The 27,753-nt window shown below is 42.2% G+C and overlaps 1 protein-coding gene across 2 annotated transcripts in view; it reads left to right on the top strand.

Moving 5' to 3' along the window:
- Positions 1–25,931, top strand: part of creb5b (cAMP responsive element binding protein 5b) — a gene marked incomplete at its 5' end in the record, with an annotated part of 39,698 nt that extends 13,767 nt beyond the window's left edge. For both annotated transcript variants that reach the window (XM_079240359.1, XM_079240360.1), the window contains 6 exons: positions 6,640–6,766; positions 8,191–8,301; positions 22,576–22,887; positions 24,186–24,413; positions 24,624–24,732; positions 25,615–25,931. In XM_079240359.1, the coding sequence (XP_079096485.1) occupies positions 6,640–6,766; positions 8,191–8,301; positions 22,576–22,887; positions 24,186–24,413; positions 24,624–24,732; positions 25,615–25,769 (1,042 nt within the window). In that variant the 3' untranslated portion in view covers positions 25,770–25,931. The remainder of the gene's footprint in view (positions 1–6,639; positions 6,767–8,190; positions 8,302–22,575; positions 22,888–24,185; positions 24,414–24,623; positions 24,733–25,614) is intronic.
- Positions 25,932–27,753: the final 1,822 nt, after the last annotated feature.

Below are 27,753 nucleotides of genomic sequence, written 5' to 3' on the forward strand. Positions count from 1 at the left end.
CTGTTCCACCCTGAGTGCACTGCATGCAATGTCACATCATTGTGCAGAGCTAAGGAAGTTAATTTGTGGTTTTGTTTCCCATGCTGCTTTAAATGCACAGTATTTTTCACACCTCAGGCACCCAGCTACTTGTGGTCCTTCCTTTTGCTTTTAAGAGAAGTAGCAGAAATAGATACTGGCCTTACTGCCTTTTGAACAGTAGGCTGTCATGCAAAGTGTTGGTTGGTGCATACTTGTACTGTGAATCAGCTATGTGTTTGCAAAGAGATTTGGTGACATATTTACTCATTTAAATTAGTTATTGATCCTAAATGTATTCTGAAAGCACACATTTTTTTATTTTTTAATCAATGTAAATTCTGGTCAGCATATCATTCTATGACCACTGATTAATATGATTTGCTTTGACCTATTTAAAATTAGAAACCTGATTTCTTGTGAAGAAAGTCCATTTTTGTTTTCCCCTTTCATAGAGTAGATTCTGAACTTTATGAGAAAATAACTAAATAACTAAATACTAGTTCTGCTCTCTGCTAAGATACTGGTCCTGACATTATTTTTAGGATTTTTAAACAAAGTTGTATTGCATATCATATTTTTAGCTTGTGCAAGCACCTTTTATGTAATACATTTTCCTTTGTAATACAAACATGCTTATTTATCTATGCTTTGTGCCAGTTTAAGAGCAGATAAAGAGAGATGTTTTTCTTGTACAAAATTTGACTTCACAAACTTTTCAACAATTCAAACAAAGCATCATTTTTTGTTGTTTTAGCTTAAATTGAATTTACAAAGCTGTGATAAGGAGGGGGGGTCTACCCTGAAAGTAAAAGTATAAAACCTCTACATTATGCATAAGTAACCATCGTGCTCTTCTGCATTAAAAAATACACCTTTGCATCAATTGAAGGTGTAGGTTAGAATGAATGACTAGTATGTAAACAAATTTATATCGAGTAATCAACTGAAAAAATAAAGAGCCTAAAAGAAAGAGATAAAAAGCAGGATGTACATCTGACCTGAATTAAGATGAGCTCATTGTGTACTGCAGTGGGTTTAATAGTGAGTTTGTAGAGGAACGCCCAGACTCTGTTCCTTCTCATTCCAGCGGGCCTGTGTCATCCCTGCCCCGGGGCCACCACACATGCAGGCTCCTGCACAAGCAACTCACACACAGGGACATGCCTAGCAGCTCTGGGTTGCTCACATTGCAACACAATGTGGGGAAGTATGGAAAAGGGGGATCAGAAGTGGACAGAAAGGAGGAAAAATGGGATCAGATGTGGATAGAAGAAAGGAAGAGGGTATTAGGAGGTAGATGGAGAGGAGGAAATTAAGGATCATGTGGGTGGAGAATAGACAGCAAAGAGGTGGAGGACATGGGTTGTACACCAGGGTTGTGGTTGGTTGTGTTGAGGAGAGGAGCATGTCTGCACAAGGAAGGGAAAAGATGGATAATGTTTGGATGGAAGCATGGATAAAGTTGCATTAAGAGAATCAAGGTGTGTCAAAAAATGAATTGAGATTATAAATAAACCAGCAGAGATGGAGAAATGAAAACAGTATTTAATGAAAGAAGTTAATTAAGGAACACATATGCATATAGTAATGTCTGAGATAAAAAAAACAAAAAACAAAAACAAAACAAAGCTAAACAAACAAAAAAAAACCAACAACAGATGAAATATAATTAAAGTGAAAGGATTTGTTTATGCCAACTATTACGGAACCAATCAGTTACTGACAAATCTCATAAAAAGAAAACTTCCACAGATAGTTTTCCTTGTTCTTTGCTCATGTGATTTTTACCAACATCCTTTAGGTAAAAATGAAACACAGTCAATCATTGCTCTACTCCACCAAAGGAAACTAATGAATCAAAACAGTATCATATTTAATGTGTACGTAGAGCAACACTCTAATTTGCTCCAGAGTATCATTTATAATCTTTTCTCAACTGTTCTTTGGCATGGATTTTCTCAGCTTGAGGCACCCTAATGTGAGGACACCCCATCTTAGATCGATCCCAGTGCAGGACCCTCCCAACAACCAACTCTTCTCTAACTCACTAATAAAAGTCAGCCTATGTTGTAACCCATTATGGCTGATTTATTTGATCAGATTCGTATTATTTCCTCAGTCCAAACCCCATGGCACTCTCCTCCCACCAGTGATTAAAGGCAGTAAATCAGGGGCAGGTCCTGTATAGTGTTTACTCAAAGAGCCAGGCAGCTGCAAGCTGTTTGAGGCCCTTGTTTCTCCCTGTGTTTACCTCCGTTCCCATGGCGACTGCACCACCATCTTCCAAATGTCTGGAAATTGGCCCCAGGCTGTTTTGGTTACGTTTGTAAGTTTTTAGCTGCTGTGTCTATCCAGAGCCTGCAGTGACTTCACCAAGCGAGGAGCCAGTGTAGTAATGTTGGATGAGTACGAGGAGGAAAAGAGAGGGAAAAGAGAGAGGAGGCGGTGAGGAGGGAGGAACAAAATCAAGGGGTAGGCAGGCACTGGGTGGGGGGAGGGTGAAAAGCCAAGAGCATTACATCATTGCTGGAGCAGAGTCAAAAAGGGAAGGATGTGAGTCAGTGGACTGACTGCACCTCTCTCCTTCTCTCGCTCCTCTTGGATGACATCCAAACCTCTTGTGTTTGAGTCCCTGGTGCTTGAGTTGGGACTGTGGAGACTGGGACAGTAAAGCTTATTTTGTGTTCAGACTGCAGGATTTGTTGGTTGGGGCAGAGAGACTTGAGTTGAGGTATGGGCACCCTGAGAGAACTCAGAAGAGAGTTATAAAGAATTAAAAGAACAATGAACGGCTGTCAGTTCAGCTCCATTGGGGAGAAACATACCAGAATAACAGAGAAATAGGCTTTGGAACAACATAGCAGAAAAGAGTAAAAGCAGGATTTAAGAAAGTAAGACCTAAAAATGATGTCATGGTGGAGTGAAAGTGGTAGTGCAGTGGTGGTTCTTACAGAGGGATTGCGGAGGAGAACTGGGCTCTGTGTAAAGGTCTTAGTAATGTGAGATTGCAGGATCAGGACTGCAAAGTGTCTACCTGCTCTCTTCTGGGGTCCACAAACAAACTATGATCAGTCCTCTCAGGGAAACTGTAGCCTGTCACCATTCATTTTTATACATGTAATGATTCACACTGGCATATATTTGCACATAGCCTTGCCTGCTTAGGGACTAACAGATGTTTAAAACTGGGAACTAAACATCATATTACTTTATATACATAGTAGAGACTCTGCTATACAACACAAGTATGTTGAAACAGACTTTTATCTACAGTCTTTTAAAATCCTCATGTATTGAATCAACATAAAGGTTCTCCAGAAAAAGTGCTGGTAAATGTTTGTGTTGCTTTGCCATCCACTGAATAAGCACGTTGTTTTGTTTTTTGTTATTTTTTTTATCATGTTGAAAAGCACGTAGTTTGTACTAACATACAGGTGCTGAAGTACAAGCTGCGCAGGTTTTGAAGGATTCTTTATTCTATAAAAAGCATGAGCTAAACACAGCTGCTACATTTCTAGCTTATTTTTAGTCTTAACGTTTATTTTTGTTTGTTCAACATGTGTAATATTACTATAAATCCCCAACTATAGGTAAAGTGTTAATGATGCGCTTATATGCAGAACATATATTGTCATGAAGATGCATAAAAAAGGATCATGAGTTTGTGGGTTAAAGTTTGGAAAGTTTGGAAAAAACAAATGCAAAAACATTATGTAAACTTTTAAACTAATGCTTTAGAGCAGAATAGTGTAGATGAGAAAGTTTTATTAATGTCTTTGAAGGAAAAAAAGTCTCATTCTCCATCTGCAACATTATGGTAAAAAATCCAGCAAACTAGCTGTTATCATGGACATGCCACTGCCAGGTCACTGTTATTTTATCTTGACCACCGGCAGATTTTGAATGTGGAGGGAAACTGTGTTGATATAGTGTGCAACCAAACTACACCCTCACAGTACTTTTATGACTTTTCCCCATGTGGAAATATTTGGATTCTCAGTGTTCCTCAGTTGTCACATGTGCTGTTAAATGAGTGTGACTGTGATAAATTGGGATTTTAGACAGGAATGACACACAGTCTAGATGGTAATGGACGGTCCTATAGGTATGTGTGTGTGTTAGCCATCTAAAACATGTGGAGGATAAATGCACATATTTAGGTCTGAAAAAATACAGGTATTTATTCAGGTGGGGGACTGTTGTTTGCTCTAGTGCGCCCCTCCATTTGGCCATCACTCCTTCACTGCTCACTATTAAGGTAATACTAGCTAAGATGTTGTCAGTTCAGTTGATTACATGAACTCATTCAACAAAGCTAACTCAAATGGTATTTCTTGTAATTTCACAGGGAAACTGAGTTTTATTGACTAGCAAGAGGCAACTTTTATTTCAATGCTTGTGATAACTGGAGAATTATTGATTCTTCTTATGCAAGTTATTAAAGCAACATGCAGCGACTGCTGCTTTTTTAGAAAGAATAGTAACTGCTTGCACATGAGTGTAGCTGCACCCTGCAGCTGGGAGTTGGTATTTGCACGAGCAGGGATTTGATGGCAGTTGTATAAATTATGTTGCGGGATGCAGATGTAGGTGGTGAGGTTATATGGATGCCAATGATTGATAAAGAACTGTTGTCAATAGTCTATGCTTTGTCTAAGTCTCTATAAATATGATTTATTGATGTGGCCATGAGTGGAGATAGGCATGTTGGTCTGCACATACTTTTGTGGTCACTGAGTGATATTTTCCCCACAGATCCTCTGATGCTGTTGCAGTTTCTAAATGTGATTATCTTCATGTTATTTTCATGTGGTTGTTAAGACAAATATTAGTCACTGAGAATCATCAACACACACACACTATTCGTCCATTGCAACTGAACTTGTTCAAAGTGCTAAATTCAACTTATAGTGCAGAAAGTGTTTTTTCTATTCTGAGTTTAGGCAGCAAAAAAAACAAAAAAAAACAAAAAACAAGTTGGGGTGCTTTTTAACCATAATGAATGCATGTTCATTTCACAATGCCACATTGTGGAATTCCCATAGTAAACTAGATGCCTCTGTGAGAGTAAGAACGTCAAAAACTTTTTACCAGAAATATGAAGTATATTTAATATTGTATCCCTTTATGTGGCATAAGTTAAGAAAGTTTATGTTTTTTTCTTTTACATTGTTTAACCCTTTATCTCTGCATGACATCTATTTAAAAACTCAGCACTCAGTCACATAGTTGCATCAGGTGCTTGCTGTAAATATGCACTTGCGTGCCTATAGTGCAAATATTAGACACTAGCGTGCCTAATAGTTGCTGAAACTGCAGTGCGCAGCTATTTGATCAAATTTTTCAACTTTTGAAGAAGTGAAAGTAGTTATTTGTGAACGCTTTTTACATGCTGAAGTTTACATGCCCAGTAAGACATAAAGAACTATTTGCTGATAAAAGTTATGTTGAACATTATAGCAGCTTTATCTTTAAAATGAACTTTAAGGGGTTCTTTATAACTTAATTTATTTTAAATGCAGCTGTTGTCAATTGAAGAGGTCTTTTGAGCTCTCCACCATAAATTTTGCCATTTCTTTGTCCTTTACATTTTTTCAACACACTCCAGTAACTTTCATGATCTTTTACTTATTACTCTAAGCAATGGAGGTAATATTTTATGTGCAATAATTTATACTCAACATTTTATTTTCATGGTTTATGTATCCCTTTAATATTTTTGTAAAATATTAATGTGTTTGTTATAACTCAGCTCTCTTGTCCATAATCTGCAGCTGCTATAGAAACAGGCAATAATTAATTATAATAAGTAATTAACTAAATCAGTTTGACCCTTTATGGTCCTGGTCTACTTCTTGGTAGAGGTAAATTTGTTGTGACTTTTTATGAATTTCCTAAAAAAAAATTGTGGAACTAAACCTGCCTGAGCCATCTCTACAAATTGGTTTCGACAAGTAAAGCCCAAACTAAATGTATGTTATAACATTTCTTTTTCCAAATTTCAACCATTTCACTGTTGTTACATTGTTATTAAAGTATTCTTTTTAACATCTCAACCGTTGAACATTTATTATGTTTATTCTTCTCCAAAACAAACAGAAAAACACAGAGAAACATTTCTCTCCGGCCTTTTTGTTAGTGTGAAAGATAAAAGGTTAAAGTAACAGTTTAAACATTAAAATTTGCATTAAGCTGTTATCATTTGAATGAAAATGCTTTGCAGGAAAATAGACTCTTTGGGCACTGGGATATGGGGTTATGGGGTGAGGTCTTTGTGAATTGGGCTTGATTTCCATACATTCTACAAGATCCTATTAAACTGACATCATTGGAGCTCAAAGAACATTGGAAAGACTTACAATGAACTTTACAACTCATTTCACCTACCTGTTTATAACACAGTGTTGTGTTATCAACATATATTTAATAAAGTTGAAGGTACCACATCATTTTCATCATTTTTTTATTTTCTATATCACTGATCAGTGCTTCTAAGATGAAAAATTAATGGCCATAATAGATTTAATGTTATTACTCATTTTTGGTTTGAGGCTAAGAAAACAATTAGATTATAACAGTGGAAATCTTATAGATTGTTTTATGTGTTTGCTCTCTCAGGCCCGTCCCTGGCTCTCTGTCCTCACTACTGCACCTACGAAACAGACAGAGACAGCCTCTGCCTGCCTCCATGCCTGGAACTCTGCCAGATCCAACCATGCCTGGCTCCTCCGCTGTACTGATGCCCGTGAGTAAAACAACAGATTACAGAGCACATCATTTATGGATGCATGCAGAAGCGCAATCATTTTCTCATGAGATGACAGTCTACTGTACATCCTGACTGCATATAAACTATGTAGGTTTGCAGTTGTGGATGTTTTCTGTCCCCATTAAAATGACTAAGCACAGTACTTTAAGCAAAATAATCTCCTGAAGGAATGAATAATTCTTCCATTGGGTGCAGGATATAAACTTTTATTGTAATTAGGCCAGAAATTTTAGAAGATCCACATTGTGTAACAGGAAATGATAACAACGCAGAGAAAGCTGCTCATATCGGGATTCTGATGATGTAACATATGTTCTCATTGTAACACAAGACAGCCCGTGTTTATGGTATGGAAAAATCCCTCCCATGTTTATTAAATTAAGAGCGAAGCGATTTGCGGGAAGATTGACGGTTCAGGAAAGGGGTGCAGGTTTGGGTGATATTTTTACACAAAACACACTTACTGCAATTAAGGTTGTGTGTCAGGTTCTAGACCTAAGTCTCTATGGACGTTGGGGGAGGAAAGAGGGATGGGGGGTTTGGGGTGCGGAGGGCGGGGGGCATCCCTCACAGGGACTACTACACCAGCCAGAGTTCAACAGCTGGGAGGCCACAGCAGCTCTCTCACTCACACACACACACACACACACACACACACACACACACACACACACACACACACACACACACACACACACACACACACACACGTGTGTGCGCATACACACACAGATGCACACTTACATGCATCCAGCAACTGAAACAAAAGTTTCTTCTTTCCTTCTTACATTGCATGGCAAGCACTACTCACATTATCACCCTGCACAGGTGACCTCTCATCCCTGTTAGCCTAGGCAGTTGATTTCCTCAAATTGAGGTCTCGGCTGTGACACTTGACCACTCTGACCTATGTCAGTCAGAGACAGAGCACACACACATTGGTACAGATTTAAAAGCATTTGTACAACATTCCCTTCAACAACACATTCTGCAGCTACATTAATCGAGTTTTGATGTGCAAGTCTGACAGATACGCATCACTATCAGAAACAAACACAGCCCTGTTGCACCGGCTTCCTGTGTTAAGTCCCTCCATTCTGGCTTCCTGTTTTGGGTCAGCTCCAGTTATCATCACACAGAGCTGTGCACAGGGCAGCCTGTCATGTGAAATCAGGCTCTCATGCTCTCTCATCTCATCCACAAAAGCCTATTGGGTTAAATGTCTTACACTTTTAATGGTAATGATTTAATTGTGAAAGCAGTGACAACATCTCATCAGGATATGAAAGCTCACCTCAAGTAACATAAAAAGTTAATCATTGAATATGTAAATGTCTTTAAAATAACATTAATATGTCTACACTTGCAAGCATGACCGTATCTATTGTTGTTATCTTCAGATGGAGAGACAAATGTCCATGGGTTCCAACATGATGGGCATGCAAAGCCCTGCCCGCAGCACCTCCTGTTCCTCCACTCACATTCCTTCCATGCATTCAGAAGCTAAACTGGTGAGTATATGTGAATTTTTCATGAATGCATACACATTTATGCACTCACACATACACAAGTGTGCACATGCAAGTCTTGCAACTTTCTTTTCCACTGGGCCGATCCAGCAAAGCTGCACTCTTAGGCCTGTGTGGATTCCATCATTTGGTGTGTAATCAAAGCTGTGTCTGAACCTGCCAGTGCAACACTGGAGACTCTGGCTGGAATAATGGGCCCTTTATGTGGATGTGGCTTGGCTGCCCACTGACTGCCTGATGTATATCTTAATGTACAGAACGTGTTCTGTAGGTTCTGAAACTTGTTAGCACTAGTTTAACACAGCAGGGAAAAAATCAAATGACCTCATCTTCCACAAAGCAGGCAGTTATAGCAGTGGTGGGAGAAAGACTGTAAGTGGATGAGTTTTGAAAGTTACATAGGTATAGTGGCTGACTGGCAGTGGAAAAAGCTCAAGAGAAAGCCTTGTTCTGTGTGCTTTGACTCTGCATGCTACTAATGTAAACACTGCAACAGAAACGGCAATGACTGACAAGAATCCTCTGATTAATGTAGGGATAGATTAATACTGTAGCAACTACACCATCTGTCAACTTTTGTCTTCAAAATAATGGATAACTTTAATCAAAATAATAACAAACCATAATGAAAAGCTTTGGCTGCTCTTTGTGTTTGGAGAGGCCTGCAGATAGCCGTTTTCTGGAGAGAAACATCTTCTAGAAAGAGGAGGTAGCAGAGGTCATTAGAAGAGTTATTGCCCTTATAGAGGAGAGCGGGAGCACTCTCAGGGCATTTAATTCTCCCCTCTTCCTCCTGCTCTCTCAAGATTGATCGTCTTTGTAGTCTTTTGAATCTCCTCAACAGTTCCTATGGTAACACACTAGGGTAACACAATATTAGTGTATTAGGCTTATCTCTCCTCTGGCCGTCATCCAGACACATCTTATTCTTTTTTTTCCCTCCTCCTATCTGTGTAATTTAATTGTAAATGCTATGTTAGCTCTCCCATAAACATATGCACTCACTAAATGGCTGCAGGCCCTTTTGCCATACAACTTTCTGGTTAGTTGGCCATTCTAACGAAAGGTGCAGCAACTAAATGCTGATCAATTGAGATTCTGCTCCCTGATGTCTGAATTCAACTGATGGAATTCCATGATTGTGAATAGAAAGTGAGAGACTACTTGTGTTATCTGAGTGTGATCTACAGCATGGGTTTCATAAGCATAGCAGGGTCTCTAATGCCTGTAATATCCTCACCCGGGCCTGGTCGATAAATACGGCCCTGCTATCGGATAACTGGGCCATGATCAGACCCATGTGTCCCCTGCGACGTTCGCAATCCGGCTCTAATCGCATTACCCCGGCCATGTTGACTTTCCGCCAATGGGAAATCTCCACACTGTAACCCCACACCTCAGAGGAGCGAACCTGGATGCACTCATTCTGGGCCACGTTTATACTGCGAGAGGAGAGAAGGGAACTGAGCGGGACTTTGATAGACATAAAGGAAATAGATAGACATACATAATAAGTGGGGGAGTTGAAAGGTGAGAGGCAGTATTGATATTCTGAGAGACCAAACAAAGAATGTGAATTATAAGAGTTATGTGTGTGAAATGAAAACCTAGCTAACCTAGTTTCTTTTGTCGTTTGTGTGCAGGCTTGTACCGCGTACACTCACAACTGGGTGTGCATCTAATTCTTTGATATTTGGATGTAACTGGAGGAATCAGTTGCAGAATTATCCCTCCCCTGTCAGAAAAAGCATGCCTAGGGCCTGGGCTAATGAAGGCTAATTGATTTTGTGGTGGGCCAGAGCAGTATGGAGGCCTGTCTCTGGTGTAAATAGTTAATGAGCCAAAGGACTGCTTCGGCCCCTGGGGGACTCATATCTCACTCTATGCTTGCTGTTTGTGCTCTCTGGGCCAAAGACTGTATCTGCATCACCGCATTTCTTTGTTGTCCAGATTTTCCCCTTAAGTGCCATAATTTAAGTGGTACAGCACAGCCTAATGGTGGAATAATTGACATGCATGCCCTTCCTTAATGCTTTGAATTTGTCATCTGGGGTTGTTGCTGAGATTGGAATGTTTTATTAGTCTTGCTTCAAGTGTTTTTTTTTTTTTATTCTTGTGAAGGACTGGGTGCTCATGGTGCCGGGTGTGGTTAAGTTTTGCTCTGTTGTGGTCTGGGGAATTGAATGGTGCGTGTTGTGTGCTGGAGGTTGTGGGATAGCTGACCCTCGCAGCGTGGAGGAAACGCAGCAGAGACGAAGCCAAGTTCCACAGCGCACTGGCCAAAGCATTACATCACCACTCAGAGCCAGTTCTCCATAGGCTCCAAAGACTTATACACACAAATATATTTGCCTGGTCCAGGACTGGGTTGTCATCTTTACAGTGTGCACAATTAGATAGCCACAACAACTGAAATATGAACAGTCTAGTTGTTATAAAGAACTAACAAGACACAAGCACAAAATGCATGCTAAAGATGTACCAACTATCAGCATGTAAAGTAGTACTGTTTTTTCTGCTACAAATACTCCGTGCTTGCTTAGGTTTATATCTCTGTATATGTGATGAAAGATATTCACTTTCACCATCTGTTTCAAGGAAGGACCAAACAAGCCTTATCACGTTTCTTTAAAAGAAACATTTGCAAAGGCCAACTATGGCACATGACTCAGCTCGTGCTGGTGACTGGAGGACTTCAGCATTGTTTTTCAGGCTCTTTTGAATCAGCTCCATGTTTTCCACACATGCAGCATGCTTTCTAATTTCAGACAGAGTCTTGAAACAGCTTGGTGCTGGTGTATGAAAATGTGTTATTTATTATCTCCCAATTATCTATTGTTTTCATTGTTACCAAGGACAATAAATTTGTCACTAAGCATCAGGCTAGGTGCTGAGATTTTTATGTGGTAAACAATACTATATGTTCTTTCGCTGCAGCTCTCTTGGCTGTGGAGCTGGCAATAGATTTGTGGATGACATAATTCCTGGCATGCCCTAAATATGCTCCTTTTTGCTTGAAGTGGGGGAAAAAATGGTGCTTGTCTTAAAGAAACATTTCACAGAACACAAGAGGATCTATTATCAAAGCATTTCTTTTAACTAATGGGAGTTTTTTTTTTTTTTTTTTTTTTTTTAAATCATTTATAAGTCTTTAGTTTTAACTGTTACAATATCGTTACTTGTTGCAACAGTTGGAGCAGGCATTAAGATCAGGAATCTGGTTATACATTAAAAGGTGAATGAGTAACAAAGATTTCCTGCCAAGAAAGTGAAGCTAACGAAGCAGCTGCAGAATTGTTGTTTTTTTTTTATATTGGTGATGTGATAAATTGTGGTTTAGTATAAAGTAATACACGGTAACACTTCACTTCCTTCAATTAATGTTGTCCCACTAAAGCTGGGAAGCACCTCTGGCTAAATGTCTTGTTGTCAGGAGGAGCAGCACACACAACAGCAAGCTAACCCCAGGTTTTGTAAGCAGCATGCGTATGAATGGTGGCATTGTCAGGGTGTGATGTCACTAAGTAGAGACGGTGAGCTAAGAGCACAGCTGAATCTGCAGCCTGCTTCACTGAGTTTGTGTATGTTCACTGTATATGTTTGTACGCAGGCTCATTGTGTGTGAAAGTGGCTCTTTTACAGAGCACTGGCACCTTCTCTGGTACTTATTGTCCTTGGAGTCTAAACACATCTGTGGACAAAGTGGGCTAAAGTAAACCATTAAATCAGTCTGCACATGGCTTTTGATAGAGATCTGGTCCATGCATATTTGTGGTTAGTTAAGTATACATGGATGTGAATGTGCAGTCAAACAGAACACAAGATACTTGAAGAGGTTTTTTAACGTTTCTTTCTGTTTTCACATAGGCTGGTGGTTTTAGCAGAGCGGAGCTGCTGGATCAATGTGTCTGCCAGTTTATCACTGCTGGATTTAAACCAGAAAGACTGTCGGTATACTCAGTGCTGCCAAGGCCAAAGAGTTGGTCAATATTTAATCAAAATTATATTATTTGTAGTAAAAAAACAGGCCCGCTTGACAGTGACTGAAAGAATTTAAACTCAATCATATAATTTATGCTTGATGCCGTAATAAACTCTGTTTTCTCAACTTTAACTCTGGATCAAGTTCAAATCTATAAGTGGAAGTATCCTTTGGCAATAAACTGAACCCCACATTGCCCCCTCAATGCATTCTGCATTTGTAGGTCCACTCTGAGTAGCTTCTGCTAAAACTAATGCAGTATCCATGCTGCTTTCAGACATTTTTACTCTTTAAACAGTGTTGGGATTTTTATCTTTACTTGCACACACATACATAAACATATTTTTGGATTGTTTAAATTTCCAAAACATATTTGGGGGACCCCTCCCTGAGCCGTCACCTTATCGTGGTGGAGGGGTTTGTGCGTCCCGAAGATCCTAGCAGCTATGTTGTCGGGGGCTTTATGCCCCTGGTAGGGTCACCAATGGCAAACAGGTGTCTAGGGGAGGGACCAGACCAAGCACGGCTCATCAACCTCTACGATGACGACCAACCTGGGCATGAATGTTCCCTTGCCCGGACGCAGGTTACCGGGACCCCCCTCTGGAGCCAGGCCTGGAGGTGGGGTACGAGAGCGAGGGTCTGGTGGCCGGGCCTTCGCCCATGGGGCCCGGTCGGGCTCAGCCCGAAAGGGTTACATGGGCCCCACCTCCCGTGGGCTCACCATCTGCGGGAGGAGCCGTAGGGGTCGGGTGCAGTGCGAGCTGGGCAGCAGCAAGGGGCGGGGACCCTGGCGGTCCGATCCCCGGCTGCAGAAGCTGGCTCTAGGGACGTGGAACATCACCTCTCTGGTGGGGAAGGAGCCTGAGCTTGTGCACGAGGTTGAGCGGTTCCGACTAGATATAGTTGGACTCACCTCGACGCATGGCTTGGGCTCTGGAACCAGTACCCTCGAAAGGGGCTGGACTTTCTTCCACTCTGGAGTTGCTCATGGTGGGAGGCGCCGAGCAGGTGTGGGCATTCTCATCAGCCCCCAGCTTGGTGCCTGCACGTTGGGGTTTACCCCGGTGGATGAAAGGGTAGTTTCCCTCCGCCTCCGGGTGGGGGGACGGGTCCTGACTGTTGTCTGTGCTTATGCACCGAACAGCAGTTCAGAGTACCCACCCTTTCTGGAGTCCTTGGAGGGAGTGCTGGAGGGTGCTCCTTCTGGGGACTCCATTGTTCTGCTGGGGGACTTCAATGCTCACGTGGGCAATGACAGTGAGACCTGGAGGGGAGTGATTGGGAGGCATGGTCCCCCCCCTCTGAACCCAAATGGTGTTTTGTTATTGGACTTCTGTGCTCGTCATGGATTGTCCATAACATAAGAGTGTCCATATGTACACCTGGCATCAGGATTCCCTGGGCCGCAGTTCGATGATCGATTTTGTAGTCGTATCGTCGGACCTGCAGCCACATGCCTTGGACACTCGGGTGAAGAGGGGGGCGGAGCTGTCAACTGATCACCACCTGGTGGTGAGTTGGCTCAGGTGGTGGGGGAGGAGGCCAGTCAGATCTGGCAGACCCAAACGTGTTGTGAGGGTCTGCTGGGAACGTCTGGCTGAGTCCCCCGTCAGAGCGAGCTTCAACTCCCACCTTCAGCAGAGCTTCAACCATGTCCCGAGTGAGGTGGGGGACATTGAGTCCGAATGGGCTGTGTTCCGTGCCTCTATTGCTGAGGCGGCCTGCCGGAGCTGTGGCTGTAAGGTCGTTGGTGCCTGTCGTGGCGGTAATCCCAGGACTCGTTGGTGGACACCAACAGTGAGGGATGCCGTCAAGCTGAAGAAGGAGTCCTATCGGGCCTTCTTGGCCTGTGGGACTGTGGGACTCTTGGCCTGTGGGCCTGTGGGAGGCAAAAACTCGGGCATGGGAGGAGTTCGGCGAGGCCATGGAGAAAGACTTCCGGACGGAGATTCTGGTCCACCATCCGGCGGCTCACGAGGGGGAAGCAGTGCTCCATCAATACTGTGTACAGTGGAGGTGGGGAGCTGCTGACCTCAACTCGGGACGTAGTGGGTCGGTGGAAGGAATACTTCGAAGACCTCCTCAATCCTACCAACACGTCTTCCGATGAGGAAGCAGGGGTGGACTCTCCTATCTCTGGGGCTGAAGTCGCTGAGGTGGTCAAAAAGCTCCTTGGCGGCAAGGCCCCGGGGGTGGATGAGATCCGCCCGGAGTTCCTTAAGGCTCTGGATGCTATGGGGCTGTCTTGGCTGACACGCCTCTGCAGCATTGCGTGGACATCAGGGGCAGTACCGCTGGATTGGCAGACTGGGGTGGTGGTCCCCCTTTTTAAGAAGGGGGTCCGAAGGGTGTGTTCCAATTACAGGGGAATCACACTCCTCAGCCTCCCTGGTAAGGTCTATTCAGGGGTCCTGGAGAGGAGGGTCCGCCGGATAGTCGAATCCCGGATTGAGGAGGAGCAGTGTGGTTTTCGTCCTGGTCGCGGAACAGTGGACCAGCTCTATACCCTCTTTGGGGTCCTGGAGGGGGCATGGGAGTTTGCCCAACCAGTCTACATGTGTTTTGTGGACCTGGAGAAGGCATTCGACCGTGTCCCCCGGGGGCTCCTGTGGGGGGTACTCCGGGAGTATGGGGTACCGGACCCCCTTGTAAGGGCTGTCCAGTCCCTGTACGACAGGTGTCAGAGCTTGGTCCGCATTGCCGGTAGTAAGTCGGATTCGTTTCCGGTTAGGGTTGGACTCCGCCAAGGCTGCCCTTTATCACCGATTCTGTTCATAACTTATATGGACAGAATTTCTAGGCACAGCCGAGGTGTTGAGGGGATCCGACTTGATGGCCTCAGGATTGGGTCCCTGCATTTTGCGGATGACGTGGTCCTGTTGGCTTCATCTGGTCGTGATCTCCAGCTCTCGCTTGAGCGATTCGCAGCCGAGTGTGAAGCGGCTGGGATGAGAATCAGCACCTCCAAATCTGAGACCATGGTCCTAAGCGGAATAGGGTGGATTGCCCTCTCCGGTCGGGAGTGAGGTCCTGCCTCAAGTGGAGGAGTTTAAATATCTCGGGGTCTTGTTCACGAGTGAGGGAAGGATGGAGCGCGAGATCGACAGACGGATCGGTGCGGCATCTGCAGTAATGCGGGCTCTGCGCCGGTCTATCATGGTGAAGAAGGAGCTGAGCCAGAAGGCGAAGCTCTCGATTTACCAGTCGATCTACGTTCCTACCCTCACCTATGGTCATGAGCTGTGGGTCGTGACCGAAAGAACGAGATCTCGTATACAGGCGGCTGAAATGGGTTTCCTCCGCAGGGTGGCCGGGCTCACCCTTAGAGATAGGGTGAGGAGCTCGGTCATCCGGGAGGGGCTCAGAGTAGAGCCGCTGCTCCTCCGCATCGAGAGGAACCAGTTGAGGTGGCTCGGGCATCTGGTCAGGATGCCTCCTGGACGCCTCCCTGGTGAGGTGTTCCAGGCACGTCCCTCTGGGAGGAGACCCCGGGGAAGACCCAGGACACGCTGGAGGGATTATATCTCTCGGCTGGCCTGGGAATGCCTCGGGATCCCCCCCGCAGAGTTGGCAAATGTGGCTGGGGAGAGGGAAGTCTGGGCTTCCCTGCTTAGGCTGCTGCCCCCGCGACCCGACCCCAGATAAGCGGCAGAAGATGGATGGATGGATATTTGGGGGACATCTCAAATATGTAATGACTCAGGCATATATCATCCATTTGCACACAGTTCCCCACTATGACCAAAAATGCTGTTTTTTTAAAAAATATATTGTATTGAAATATTAAAGACTTTGATATCCTTTTAAAAAGTATCAATCTTCACTGCACTGCACTTAGTTGAAGCACTTTTGGCCACTATTCTGAATTCTTCAGAAGTAATCCCTACAACCTTGGGACTACTTTAAAAGTTTCTCTGATTGTTGTCAACAAAGAGATTCAGGTTCGCCAGGTTGGAACTTCAGTTCTCATACATTTCTTTCTCACAAAGATGGGCTTCTGGGTTCTGGTTCAGACCCTTGCTGTGTCACACAGGGACTTTCAGTAAGTTTTCCTGAAGCCATTCCTGTTTCCTTGGCTCTGCTATATGTGTCAAGTTGTACTTGTAAAACACATCAGCCTAGGCTGATGTTCAGAATACAGGTTTTTAATCTGCGAGCTCATTATTTTTCTGATTCCAGCTTAGTAAAACACTCGAATAACCTGATGTTGACTTGTCATTTTGGACACTTGTTTGAATTATTGTAATGAGATAAACAACTCAAATCAAGTTGTATTGGGAAAAAACTGTTAAAAGGGTCTTTTGAGGATATTCTTTTTCTCTCTCACCATATTAGGCAGAAAGAACTATTGGGACAAATCCAAATTTTTAAAATATGACTGATCCAAATCTGCAACATTTCCGATCTTTTGTGGATAGTTTATATTGTTGTCTGTATTTTACGTTGATGTGAGGATGTGTTTGTCTCATCTTCCTTGTGTGTATGTTTTGCTTGGCTTGTATGTGGGTTGGGTTAAGAGGACAAGGCAGGCAGTTGTGGCACAAAGTGTCGCATCTGTTTGTCTTTGGATGACTGCGTGTTGTTTCAGGAGTGCCGATGGGAGGTGCATGTGAAGACCATTTCGTCATGGTTCAGGGCTTGTGAATGGGATGGGACACCATTGAGCTAAGCATGGGTAAACCAGCTGGCATTGCCCCACAGGTCAGACCGGACTGGTCCAGCCACCATGACCCCCCCGGAGCCTGAGCAACAGACAAAATACTGACAGGACTCCAAAAAAAAAAACAAAAAAAAACAAGCTTGTGTGGTCAAAAACTGTTATGATGAAATTTGATGAGTATTTAATGACTTGTTAAGCACCCATTTTATCTCTTAAACACGTTACTCTCAAACATTTGAAGTCCCAGAAAGACTAATGGATTGCGTATTTCAACATGATGAAAAAAAAGAGACTTCTTGTACCACTGGGTTTCATGTTAACAACCTAATTAAAATTGTAATGAATATAATTTAAGTTATATTAAAAGAAGCTTTTATATTCACAGAAAATGATTGAATGAAAACACAAAGCAGGAACACTTGCTACAATCTACATATGAATAGTGAGCAGCAGGGAGGTCAAGTCCTTTTCAACAAAAACATACAGACATCAAGGGGCTGAGATTTTGAGCATCCTTACACAAGTTTTTACATCTTAAGTTGATTTTTTTTAAATACTAGAATCAATAATCACAGCTTTACTACTATGTTTTTTTGTTGTTGTTAATAAATAGCATTTTGCTCATGATCTGTCTGTCTCTGTCAGTTCTGGACATTCTCTGTATTCAGCATTGGGTGCAGTGATAACCATGTAGGCTGGGCTGGAGCAGGGCTTTTACAAGAGAGGGAACAGTGGGGATATGCAGACTGGAGTCAGAGGCCCATCCATTAACTTGACAGGGTGCAGAAGCTGCCAAGAGTATGAGCGCATGCTTTGGAGCATGCTCCTCAGTAGGCGTGTGTCTCACTGCGCCCATACCGCCTGGGTCCCTCCAAGCACCACCAGAACGTCTGGCCCTGGCTGAACAGCCAGTCTATGTCCATCTCCCCTGTCTGCATCTAGAACCACAGGGACGCTCTGTTCAGCTCTGCCCTCACCAGCTTGGCCCAGAACCTAGAGAGTAGAGAGGGAGCAACATTACAGCCCAGTGCTCCCATCAGACTGTCTGCTTCACCGTTCCCCGAGGAAATCAGTTTAACAGTCCCCAGCTCTTGGCAAGCACAAGGAGAGGGGGTGTAGGATAAGGGAAGAGGTGTGTATGGGAGAGAAAAAAGAAGGAGGGGGTGGGGATACTGCCTTTCTGGGCGAGGGGGAAATCTAATAAAATTGAACTAATGGGGGGTGTGGAGTTTTAGGGGACAGAGAGTGGGTTTTGCAGACAGGCACTCATGGATAATGGTGGTGGAGGTGAGGAGGATGGAACAGGATCCTCTGAGTGTTTGGCAAAGCAGCAGAGCCAAACTCCTGCTTTCAACTGCAGCTGGTGAACCCATGTTGGGTTTAGTGTGTGAGTTAGAGGATCGAGGCATACATAAATTCTGCCAGGAAAGTTACAGCTATGATATATTATACAATTAGCAACACTGTGTGCTTCAACAATGTGCTAGTCTTATGTTAACAAAAAGCTGACAGAGACAGACAGAAGCTTTAATATTTCTCTGCAGTCTATTTTTATGAGAAAAGGAAGCTCTTCATTTAAAACTTTGATCTTTTTCCCGTTAAACTATGACTCCACAGACTGGTTAAATCTTTCTAACCAGCTGTAAGGCGCCAGAGGGCCACAGGTCCCCTGATAGTGCACTGCTCCACTTTTAAGGGGAATAAAAGTGCTCACCCCGACCTCTGTGAATTTGATTTACCCATCCTTAGCTAGGCGTGGTCCCCTCCCTTTGTACCTGCTCTATGCTCTTGCTTTCTCCTCCCAGGGTTAATAGATATGAAGTCATCTTGTGAGGAGAAACCTGAGTGTGTTCTCAGGATGTGCCCAGAGCACTCAAAGCGACATCACTCATAGCCCGTCGTGTCACAGAGGAAGAAGCTATTAATAAATATCATTAATGGATGATCACCTGGTGTCACTGAAACCACATAAATGAAAGAGGCCTAAAAAAGGAGTGGGAGTGGAGAGGTCAAGGGGCAAAGGTCTGAAAGAAGATAGCTTTCCTCTGGGCAAGGGATGGCTGAATCAGGGACGGTGTTTTAACAGTGAAAAAATCAATACTGACACGACTTTTAGTACTCTCTCAGAATGCATGAAATGTAGTGGCAATTGCATATATTTATGCTTCTTCTTGATAGAATTATGGTGGAAGAAACTGACTTTCTTTATGGTGTCACAGAGGCCTTTTTTTTCCTTGCTTTGTTTTCACATTTCCAACGACAGCAGAGCAAATGCGACCTGTAGTATGCCATCCCATATGTGAGTGCTCTGTGCACTGATTTAAAGACTGTTTTCTGTGACAGCCATGTTGGTGCAAGAGAAATGCGTATGCATGTGTGTGTGTTATTACAGCAAAATGCACATTGTGGTTAAGTTCTAGTGCTCAGCACAGTCTGGAGAAATACAACCATGTGTTAAAGAGTCATTAGGGAGCTGATGAAGGTGTTTGAGAGTCACAGCCTGTTCATCATCGCTCTACTAACGTCCCTAAGTTGCGTCACTGTGGTTCTGGATACAAGGACTTAAGTTTTAGCTGAGTGGGGTTTAACTGAGATGTGTCTCAACTCAGGATGGAACAGAAGCAGACACTGGTGCAGAGATAGCCTCAGGAACAGACTTATAGCACGGTAAGGGTTTTTTCTTTTAACAAATTGGGAATTTTGGCTTTTTCAGGAAACTCTACTATTAAAGAGTTACATTGATGCCACACTACACCAGTGTATTGTACCACAAATTAAAGTTAAATGTTTCCACCTTCATATATTACATAATTATAAATGATCTTAGAAAAAAAAAAAACAGAGGACAAAAATGAAAATATGAAAACATTCAAAAGAAAGTTATTATGAATTCAGTTTTATGAGAAAGTTATTTTTTATAGGTGATTTTTTTACTAAGAAACTAGGGATATAGCTGAACTCATCAGGTACTATTATCTCTTTTTAAACGTAGGCCTCAAATAAAGAAGAAGAGTGACTGCATGTGAGTGTATTCATACCTTGGAATTGTATATTCTTGCTTTATTTGATGTCTCTCATAGCCAATTGCTCCTACTATAGGTTACTCTCATGCATTGTCTTGTTCAAGCCATCACCACTAAGAGTTGTGGTGCCACCCCCTCAGCTGTCTGACCAGCCTTTGTGATTTGACACCTTCTGGCTTCTTCAGATGCAGGCTAATTCAATTAATAAACAGAAAGTGCCGCACTGCCAGCTGGAAGCTCCTGGAGACACTGATAAATGACCAATCTGTGTCTTGGGGTGATTGTGTGAGGAAGAGACACCGAAATCCATCCAATCTCTCCCCACCTCTGGTCTCTTTCTCTCTCATTGCGTCCTCCTCCCTCGCTGTCCTTCTCTCCTGGCGCCTGTTAGGCAAAGAGCTCCAATTGCACCAAACCCACATACAGATATGTTTGCCAGGTCTAGGAAAGCAGATAACAGAGGTAGACAGGCAGCCTTTGGCTTCTCTACATTTAGGAGATTTCCTGCTTTGAGTGGCAGGAGCCTTTCAAACCCTGATTGGTTTTCCCTTCACAAGGGGGGTGGGCCTCACCTCTCTGCAGCACAATGACTAGCTGATAGCAGAGAGGAAGGTGTTCAGTAAGGGCTTCCAGCCTTAGAATTCATCACAGAGGATGTCCTTGTCAACGCAGGAGACACTATGATTGATCTGTAAGCTTTTTAAATCCATCATTTGTTTTAGATTCTTTCGATGTATATAAGATTTTTATCATTTCTACTTTTCCAGAAAGATATTTCCTTTTAAAATAAATTACAAATTAAACTTGCTGTTGAGGCTTTTCAGATAGGTTAAATACATCCAGTGAATTTCAGTGTGACTTGTATTTTATCTCTAATATTTGTGGCACTTTAGAGTTGAGGAAATTGCCAAGTGTGTACAAGTATATATATATATATATATATATATATATATATATATATATATATATATATATATATATATATATATATATATGTATATATATATATAATTTTTATATATATATATATATATATATATATATATATTTATATATATATATATATATATATATATATATATTTATATATATATATATATTTATATATATATATATATATATATATATATATATATATATATATATATATATATATATATATATATATATATATATATATATATATATATATATATATATATATTTTATATATATAGCAGTGGAGCAAATTTAAAATAACTTTTTGCGAGGTGCAGGACATAGAGCTTCAGAAATATTTTATTTAAGAATGTGTGACATCTCGTGGTATGACAAACAGAAACTATACTCAACTGAAACAGGCTCGACAAGGTCATAATTATCCTGTCGGTTTCATGTGCTACTCTCTGTATCTCACCGACTTCATGGAAAGCCAGGTAACTACAACTGAATTTCTTGGAAATGTTTTTGTGAATACAAACATTAACAAATACAATGCAGCCCAGCTGATGCACTCTTTTAAATGGACTTTTATCTTTTAAAATGATTTATTTGAATGTGCCTCTCCTCACTCACAGACAGTGTGAGTGAAGAGTGGAGGGCTGATGTTATGCTCTGGTCATGTACTAGAATCATGAGCCGAACCAGCTGGATGCCATTCCCAATGGGAATCATGAATGTGAAGGTTGTTAAAAGATATGGAGCCTTGGACTGAGCGTGGACTTACTGACAGCAGCTGGGAGAAGGGGGAAGGGAATAGGGAGCGAAAAGGGAGCACTGGGAAAGAGAATAAAAAACTTTGTGGAATTCAGGTGTTCATTCCAACAGTAGCCTTGAAGGAATATCTGCTCGCATTTGTGTTGGTAACATTCTTTGCTATGTGTACAAAAGTCTAAAATACATACTATTTATTTCTTACACATAAAAGTACTCACATGAGTCATAGTTAAATAGTCTGGTTTTAGAAGCCATTCAAATGTAAATGTGTCATGTTTTTTTCTTTTTTAAATTTATGTCTAGGCTTGTGCTCTTGTGGTCATCTTTATGTGGTGCTGAGAAAAACAGACTTGAGGAGAGGTGCATTTGGTAAACATGAAGAAAACAAGTGTGTCTTTAGTCAGCCTTCCTCTGGTCTTTTTCTCAGACTTCTCAGACACTGTCACAGTCAGGGTAAAGTCGACCACACAGTTACAAACCACACAGCAACAAACCCACTGTTAGCAGGGCCAGCAGTCATAGATCTGTCTGAGGTTCACCAGCTAGCTCATCTCACAGACATAAAGTCACACACAGACACACACACTTATAAGAGAGAAATAGGCCATTAGGAATAAAAAGAGGAGGGATTGGTCTGATGACATTTTTGAAAGGTGAGTGAGTGAGAATGACAGGACTGAAGGAGACACAGAGGACAGCCTAAGTGGTTTTGATTTGCTCCCCTGACATGTGGATTTATGCAGCTGTTTGTCTCGTCATTGGCAGCTTGTGATGCTGCTCTTTAACGCTTTATCAGCACATTGAAAAATCCCAATATGTAGAAACACATAAAACAAATACTCATGACAGAATCCTTTTAAATGCTATATTTTGTGTCCATTTAATCTAAACAGAGGCTGAAGGCTGCACTTTCACATCACCCTGGTGCCATCACCAACGGCAACATGAACTCCATGAGCCACATGATGGAGATGATGTCATCACGACAGGATCAAGGCGGTCATCATCACATGCACTCACACCCACACCAACACCTGCAAGCCCCTCCGCATGCCTACCAGCACCATGGTCACCACCACCACAGCCAGGGTGCACACCACCATCCGCAGGGACATAATCCCCATCACAACTCTCATAATCCCCACCTTCATCCTGGGCACCCACACCAGACCTCACCACACCCTCCAATGCACTCTGCATCCCAGGTGAGTAAGTGAAATACATTCCCTGCAGAGTTAAAAGATTTTAGATGGTTCAAAGGCAAAGCCACAAGTTCAATAACATATTAATGATGCTACATATAAATCTCTCACACAGCAAGAAGCCAGTGTGTACGAACCATGACTAAAACAATGCAGTGCTTCAGTAACCGTATGAGCAGTTTTGAAGTCAGCTATTAGTGGTTTAGTGTTGAAGCATAGCTGCAACGATGCTTAAAACCCACAGCAAGTCAGTGGACAAACTCATTTTCTCTGCTGCAGTCATGTAGCCATAATGCCAAGTAGTTTCCTGGCATATTTCTCAAATGCAATTTTTTCTGTGAGGTTGGTCAGCCACAGGTCCGAGTTTGATGCCTGTCATGAAGTGATAGGGTTAAGAAGAGGTCATAAGACGAGGATTATAAAAGACTGTCTTTTGGAAACTTTGCTTCCTTACAATCTGCACCACCAAGCTACTGTTATGCAGGTGTATTAATCTGCTCCAGGTCCAGAAGAATTTTGATAAATGCTGGTTGTGATGGTGAGGGCAGCTTTGGCTAGTAGTCCTGGAACGTCTTAGCTGTGAAAGAATTTGGTTTCATTTTAATCAAAAGGATTGCTCACATCATTACGATGTGATACTCTTTGTCCTTGCATTGTCAAACCCCCATCGCAGTGCCAATCATTCTGGATGAAGGACAGTCTGACTTGAGAAAAAAAAAACACCCTTTACTGTATGCTCCAGATGTGCCATTAAGGCATTAAAACAGCACTTTCTGTATGCACAGCCACCATTAAAGCAGCTTGTATTTTCCATGGTTCTCATAAAATGGTAATGATCTGAAGACTGAAAACACTTGAATTTGCCAAGTTTATGTCAAGATCTGTCAGAGCATGCACGGTTTTAGAAACGAGCCTTTTGACTGTGTCTGGTGTTATTAGTATGAGTGGAAGTGGGCGTTGGAAAACTGCCTTCTGACACCTCTTTAACAAGGTGGGCAGCCTATGTGAATCAGCCCAGTCACTCAATCATGGACTCCTGACGCACGCAGTCTGGCTCCCAAGGCACGTGATACAAACAGATGTTGTTTTTGGGGAAGTTGCCAGCCATTTAAATAACTGGAGGAGATAATGTATAGATGCTTGTTTACAGGCGAGAGGCTTTAAGGGGCAGTGGAGTGGTGACAGGTGATGGGCTGTTTTCCACGTGTAAGACTGGTTGCATCTGTAGTTTTATGGTGGCAGACAGACACTGTCTCATCAAACATCTCTGTAATGCCTATCTTATGTACCACATGTTTCAGATGTCACCCGCAACCCAGCAGATGCAGCCCACACAAACGTTGCAGTCTCCGCCACCCAGCAGCGGGCGGCGCAGACGAGTCGTGGACGAGGATCCAGATGAACGGCGGCGAAAGTTTTTGGAGCGAAACAGAGCAGCTGCAACAAGATGCAGACAGAAAAGAAAAGTGTGGGTGATGTCCTTAGAGAAGAAAGCAGAGGAGCTCACTCAGACCAACATGCAGCTTCAGGTACAAAAACAATCCAGAGCCTTCGAGTCTGTTTGGAGGAGGCACTTACCTTGACGACTGTAGTTCTTATGTAAATGTGTTAGCAGTTTCCAATTTACTATTCAAATCCTACTAATATATTAAAAATGGCTACAAAAATAGTAAAATAAAAAAAAAGGATGGATGAACCCAACTTCCTAAAACAGCCATTCTTGTTTTTTTAAATTCCAGAATGAAGTGACCATGTTAAAGAATGAGGTGACCCAACTCAAGCAGCTGCTGCTCACACACAAGGACTGCCCCATCACCACTATGCAGAAAGAGTCCCAAGGTTACCTCAGTGAGTAGCTCAAACATAAACCCAGATTCTCTCACACTCACACAGACACACTGGGGAATTAGACCAGAAACACACCATCACTGGTGCGCTTTAGCCCTCCAGATGTAAGTCTGATGGACACATAGTGACTGCCAAGACTCTGATGTGCTGGTATCCAGCTCCCACGCTTGCCACAAGACTGGTCCTTTCACATCTGGGTGTTGCACACTCTGGTAGCTACCCTGGACTGGGAGTTGGTCGTCTGCATCTCCTGAGAGACTTATTTTTCCATCTGACCAGCATCTCTGTGCACAAAGGTGACTCAGACTCAACGTGAGAAAAACATCACAGTTTGCACTCTGGCAAACCGTTGCCCACGATCTCAGAGACTTTTTGGACGGTGGATGTGACATCAGAGCCCCTCCCTTTGATATGGATTCGAGTGACATTTCCATGTAATTAGGATAAGGCACCTCCCTGTGTGGCTTTAGTGCAGGAAAGTAAGGCTCACATCCCCGGTGGCTGAATGGCTCTTTTATGCAGGAGAAAGCCAACTCCCAGACTGGGCTGGAATGACTTTCATCGATGAGTCTAGCCTGTGTACAGATGTCATCTTCAATGTGTCCAGCATTCATCATGCATGTTTATGGAGTTGAGTGATTCACTTTTCCATATTTGTGTTATCCATTTATTTTTGTCTTTGGAATGGTACGTGTGAATTTAGTGTTAAATAAAATACTTTTTTTTTTTTAATAAAATGTTTTTCTATAATAACGTGTGGTTCGTTTGTTTTGATATTTCATTAGCATGTTTAATCATCTTCGCATAATGTGTTAAAATCACAGCATTTACACTCTACACACGTCATGTTCGTCCTCCATTATTACTCTACTGTCTCCTCAGGTCCAGAGAGCAGTCCAGCAGGCAGCCCAGCCCCAGCATGCTCCCAGCAGCAAGTCATCCAGCACAACACCATCACCACCTCCACCACAACAGTAGGTGGCAGTACGGTTCATGGGCAGACCAACCATCGCACAGACATTAATCCTATCCACTAGGGACAAGAGCCGCAGCTACAAACCCTCTCGCGCCAGTGGGTGCCACTACCCCTGCTTCCTGATGGTTACCAGCTGCACATGCTGCCCTTCACCTTCAGGAAAACCTCAAAGGCCTGTGAGGCTTTTTTTTTTTTTTTTTCTTTTACAGTAGCTTCAGTATATTTTCATAGAGCAACCCTGTTAAGGTATAATTTAGTTCATTTTGTTGTTTCTTTCTGTTTTTTTTTAATGCTTGGCTCAAAGAGAAAGTAACTCAACTCATGCATGATTTCTATGATTTCCTCTGCTGTGTAATGGTACAAAACTGGCCACAGTGCTTAAGCAAACAGAGGAAAGAGACTTAAGCTTCAGACTGTCATCTCTATAAACACGTCTTACATCTCTTTATGCCTAATGGACTGAAAAGTGAGTCAAATCAGAATATGTGTCACATGTGAACAGTGTGCTCAGCATTAACAACATGTGTTACATAAAGAATCTTAAGTCATACTGATGAAATGACATTGAAAAGAGAAGATTGTGCAAGCAGGTATGATGCGTCTCTTCGTTCCTGTTAATGTTCTGCCATTATTTGTGAGTAATTTGTGAAACAAAGCATGACAGTGATGAACAAACAGAAGCAATACATCATAGTATTGATCATCTTTTCCACTGTTTACCCACATTTTGATCAAACTGGCCAAGGACATATGATGCTGTTTCAGCTTTTCAGAACTGTACACTGTGATACCGGTCAGGCAGCTCAGGGGTTGAGACCAACTCCTCTGCTCTGCAGAACCAATTGAAGCTTTAATTATTGAGGTTTCCTTTTCTGTGTGTGTGTTGTGCATTTGAGTCCATATTTTGGATTCAAATTCCAAATGAAAATAACATTTGACTGTGTTGACATGATTTTGCATGTGAATACTGTATGATTATCTTTTTTTTTTTTTTTTTTTTTTTAACTTTTTTATTTCTACTTTCTTTCCTTGCAGAATAAAATTCAGCAACTGTTCTAAGACAGAAAAAGAAAAATACATGTGAAAAAGTAGCAAAGCATTTAACTTTTTTTTCTTTTTGGTTTCCTCTTGGAAACTGGGATCATTGCAGTGATCAATCTTCTGCATGCTTTCTAAGATGTCACAATGTGCCTGAACCATTTTTTTTTAGCATACTATAATTTTAATTTTTCTCACCTGTTGCATAAAAGGTCAAAACTCTTGTTTTGTCCTGAGTAAATATATGCCTGACCTTTTCTGTAACCCTGCCAACCTTAAAACTTAATACCTTCTCATGTTAACCACAGATCCTCCTTGTATCTTCTTCCCTATGACCAGGAATCTCAGATCATAAGCATGAAGACCATGAAGCACTGTGTTTTACAGTAGGATGAGTGAAATACATTCCACTGACAGGTGGATCGATTGCCGAGCTGTCTATGCACTTTGTCCTCTGTCATACCAGAGGTTGGAATAGCCATATTAAGGTCAGAGTAATTCTCAGTGATCCAACACACCAGCGAGAAACTTAACTGTGTTTGGCTTTATGGAGAGACTGTGCCTGGTTTGCTTCACACAGGAACTCTGTTCTTTTTCTTTTGTCAGAGATGAGAAAATTAAATGTTTTTATTTTAATTTAGAATGGAATTTCAAGACTCCGATGAGGACTCTGCTCTTTTCTTTTCTTTTTTTATTTGCTCTTGTCAAAGATGAGGAAATTCTCTTTGATCTTACTGTTTTTTAGGGGGGTCGGGGTGAATTTATGGTCTGTATGTACATTGATATCATTGAAGTCTGCTTTTGCAGTTCAGTATGTGTGATGATGGTCAGAGTTCTCTTGAAAAGGGCTTTGTTGTACCAGTCCTCTGAACTAAAGCTTTGCCTTATTTGTTTTTTTTTAGATGAAAAAATCACAGCTAACTTTTGCATGTAAAAACATGCGGATGACCTCAGAATTCTTTCAACTGGAATAATTAGGGAGACCCTCGTGTTATATATAACTTTTT

This window comes from Telmatherina bonti (genome assembly GCF_933228915.1).
Source record: "Telmatherina bonti genome assembly, chromosome: 5".
Classification (NCBI taxonomy): domain Eukaryota; kingdom Metazoa; phylum Chordata; class Actinopteri; order Atheriniformes; family Telmatherinidae; genus Telmatherina; species Telmatherina bonti.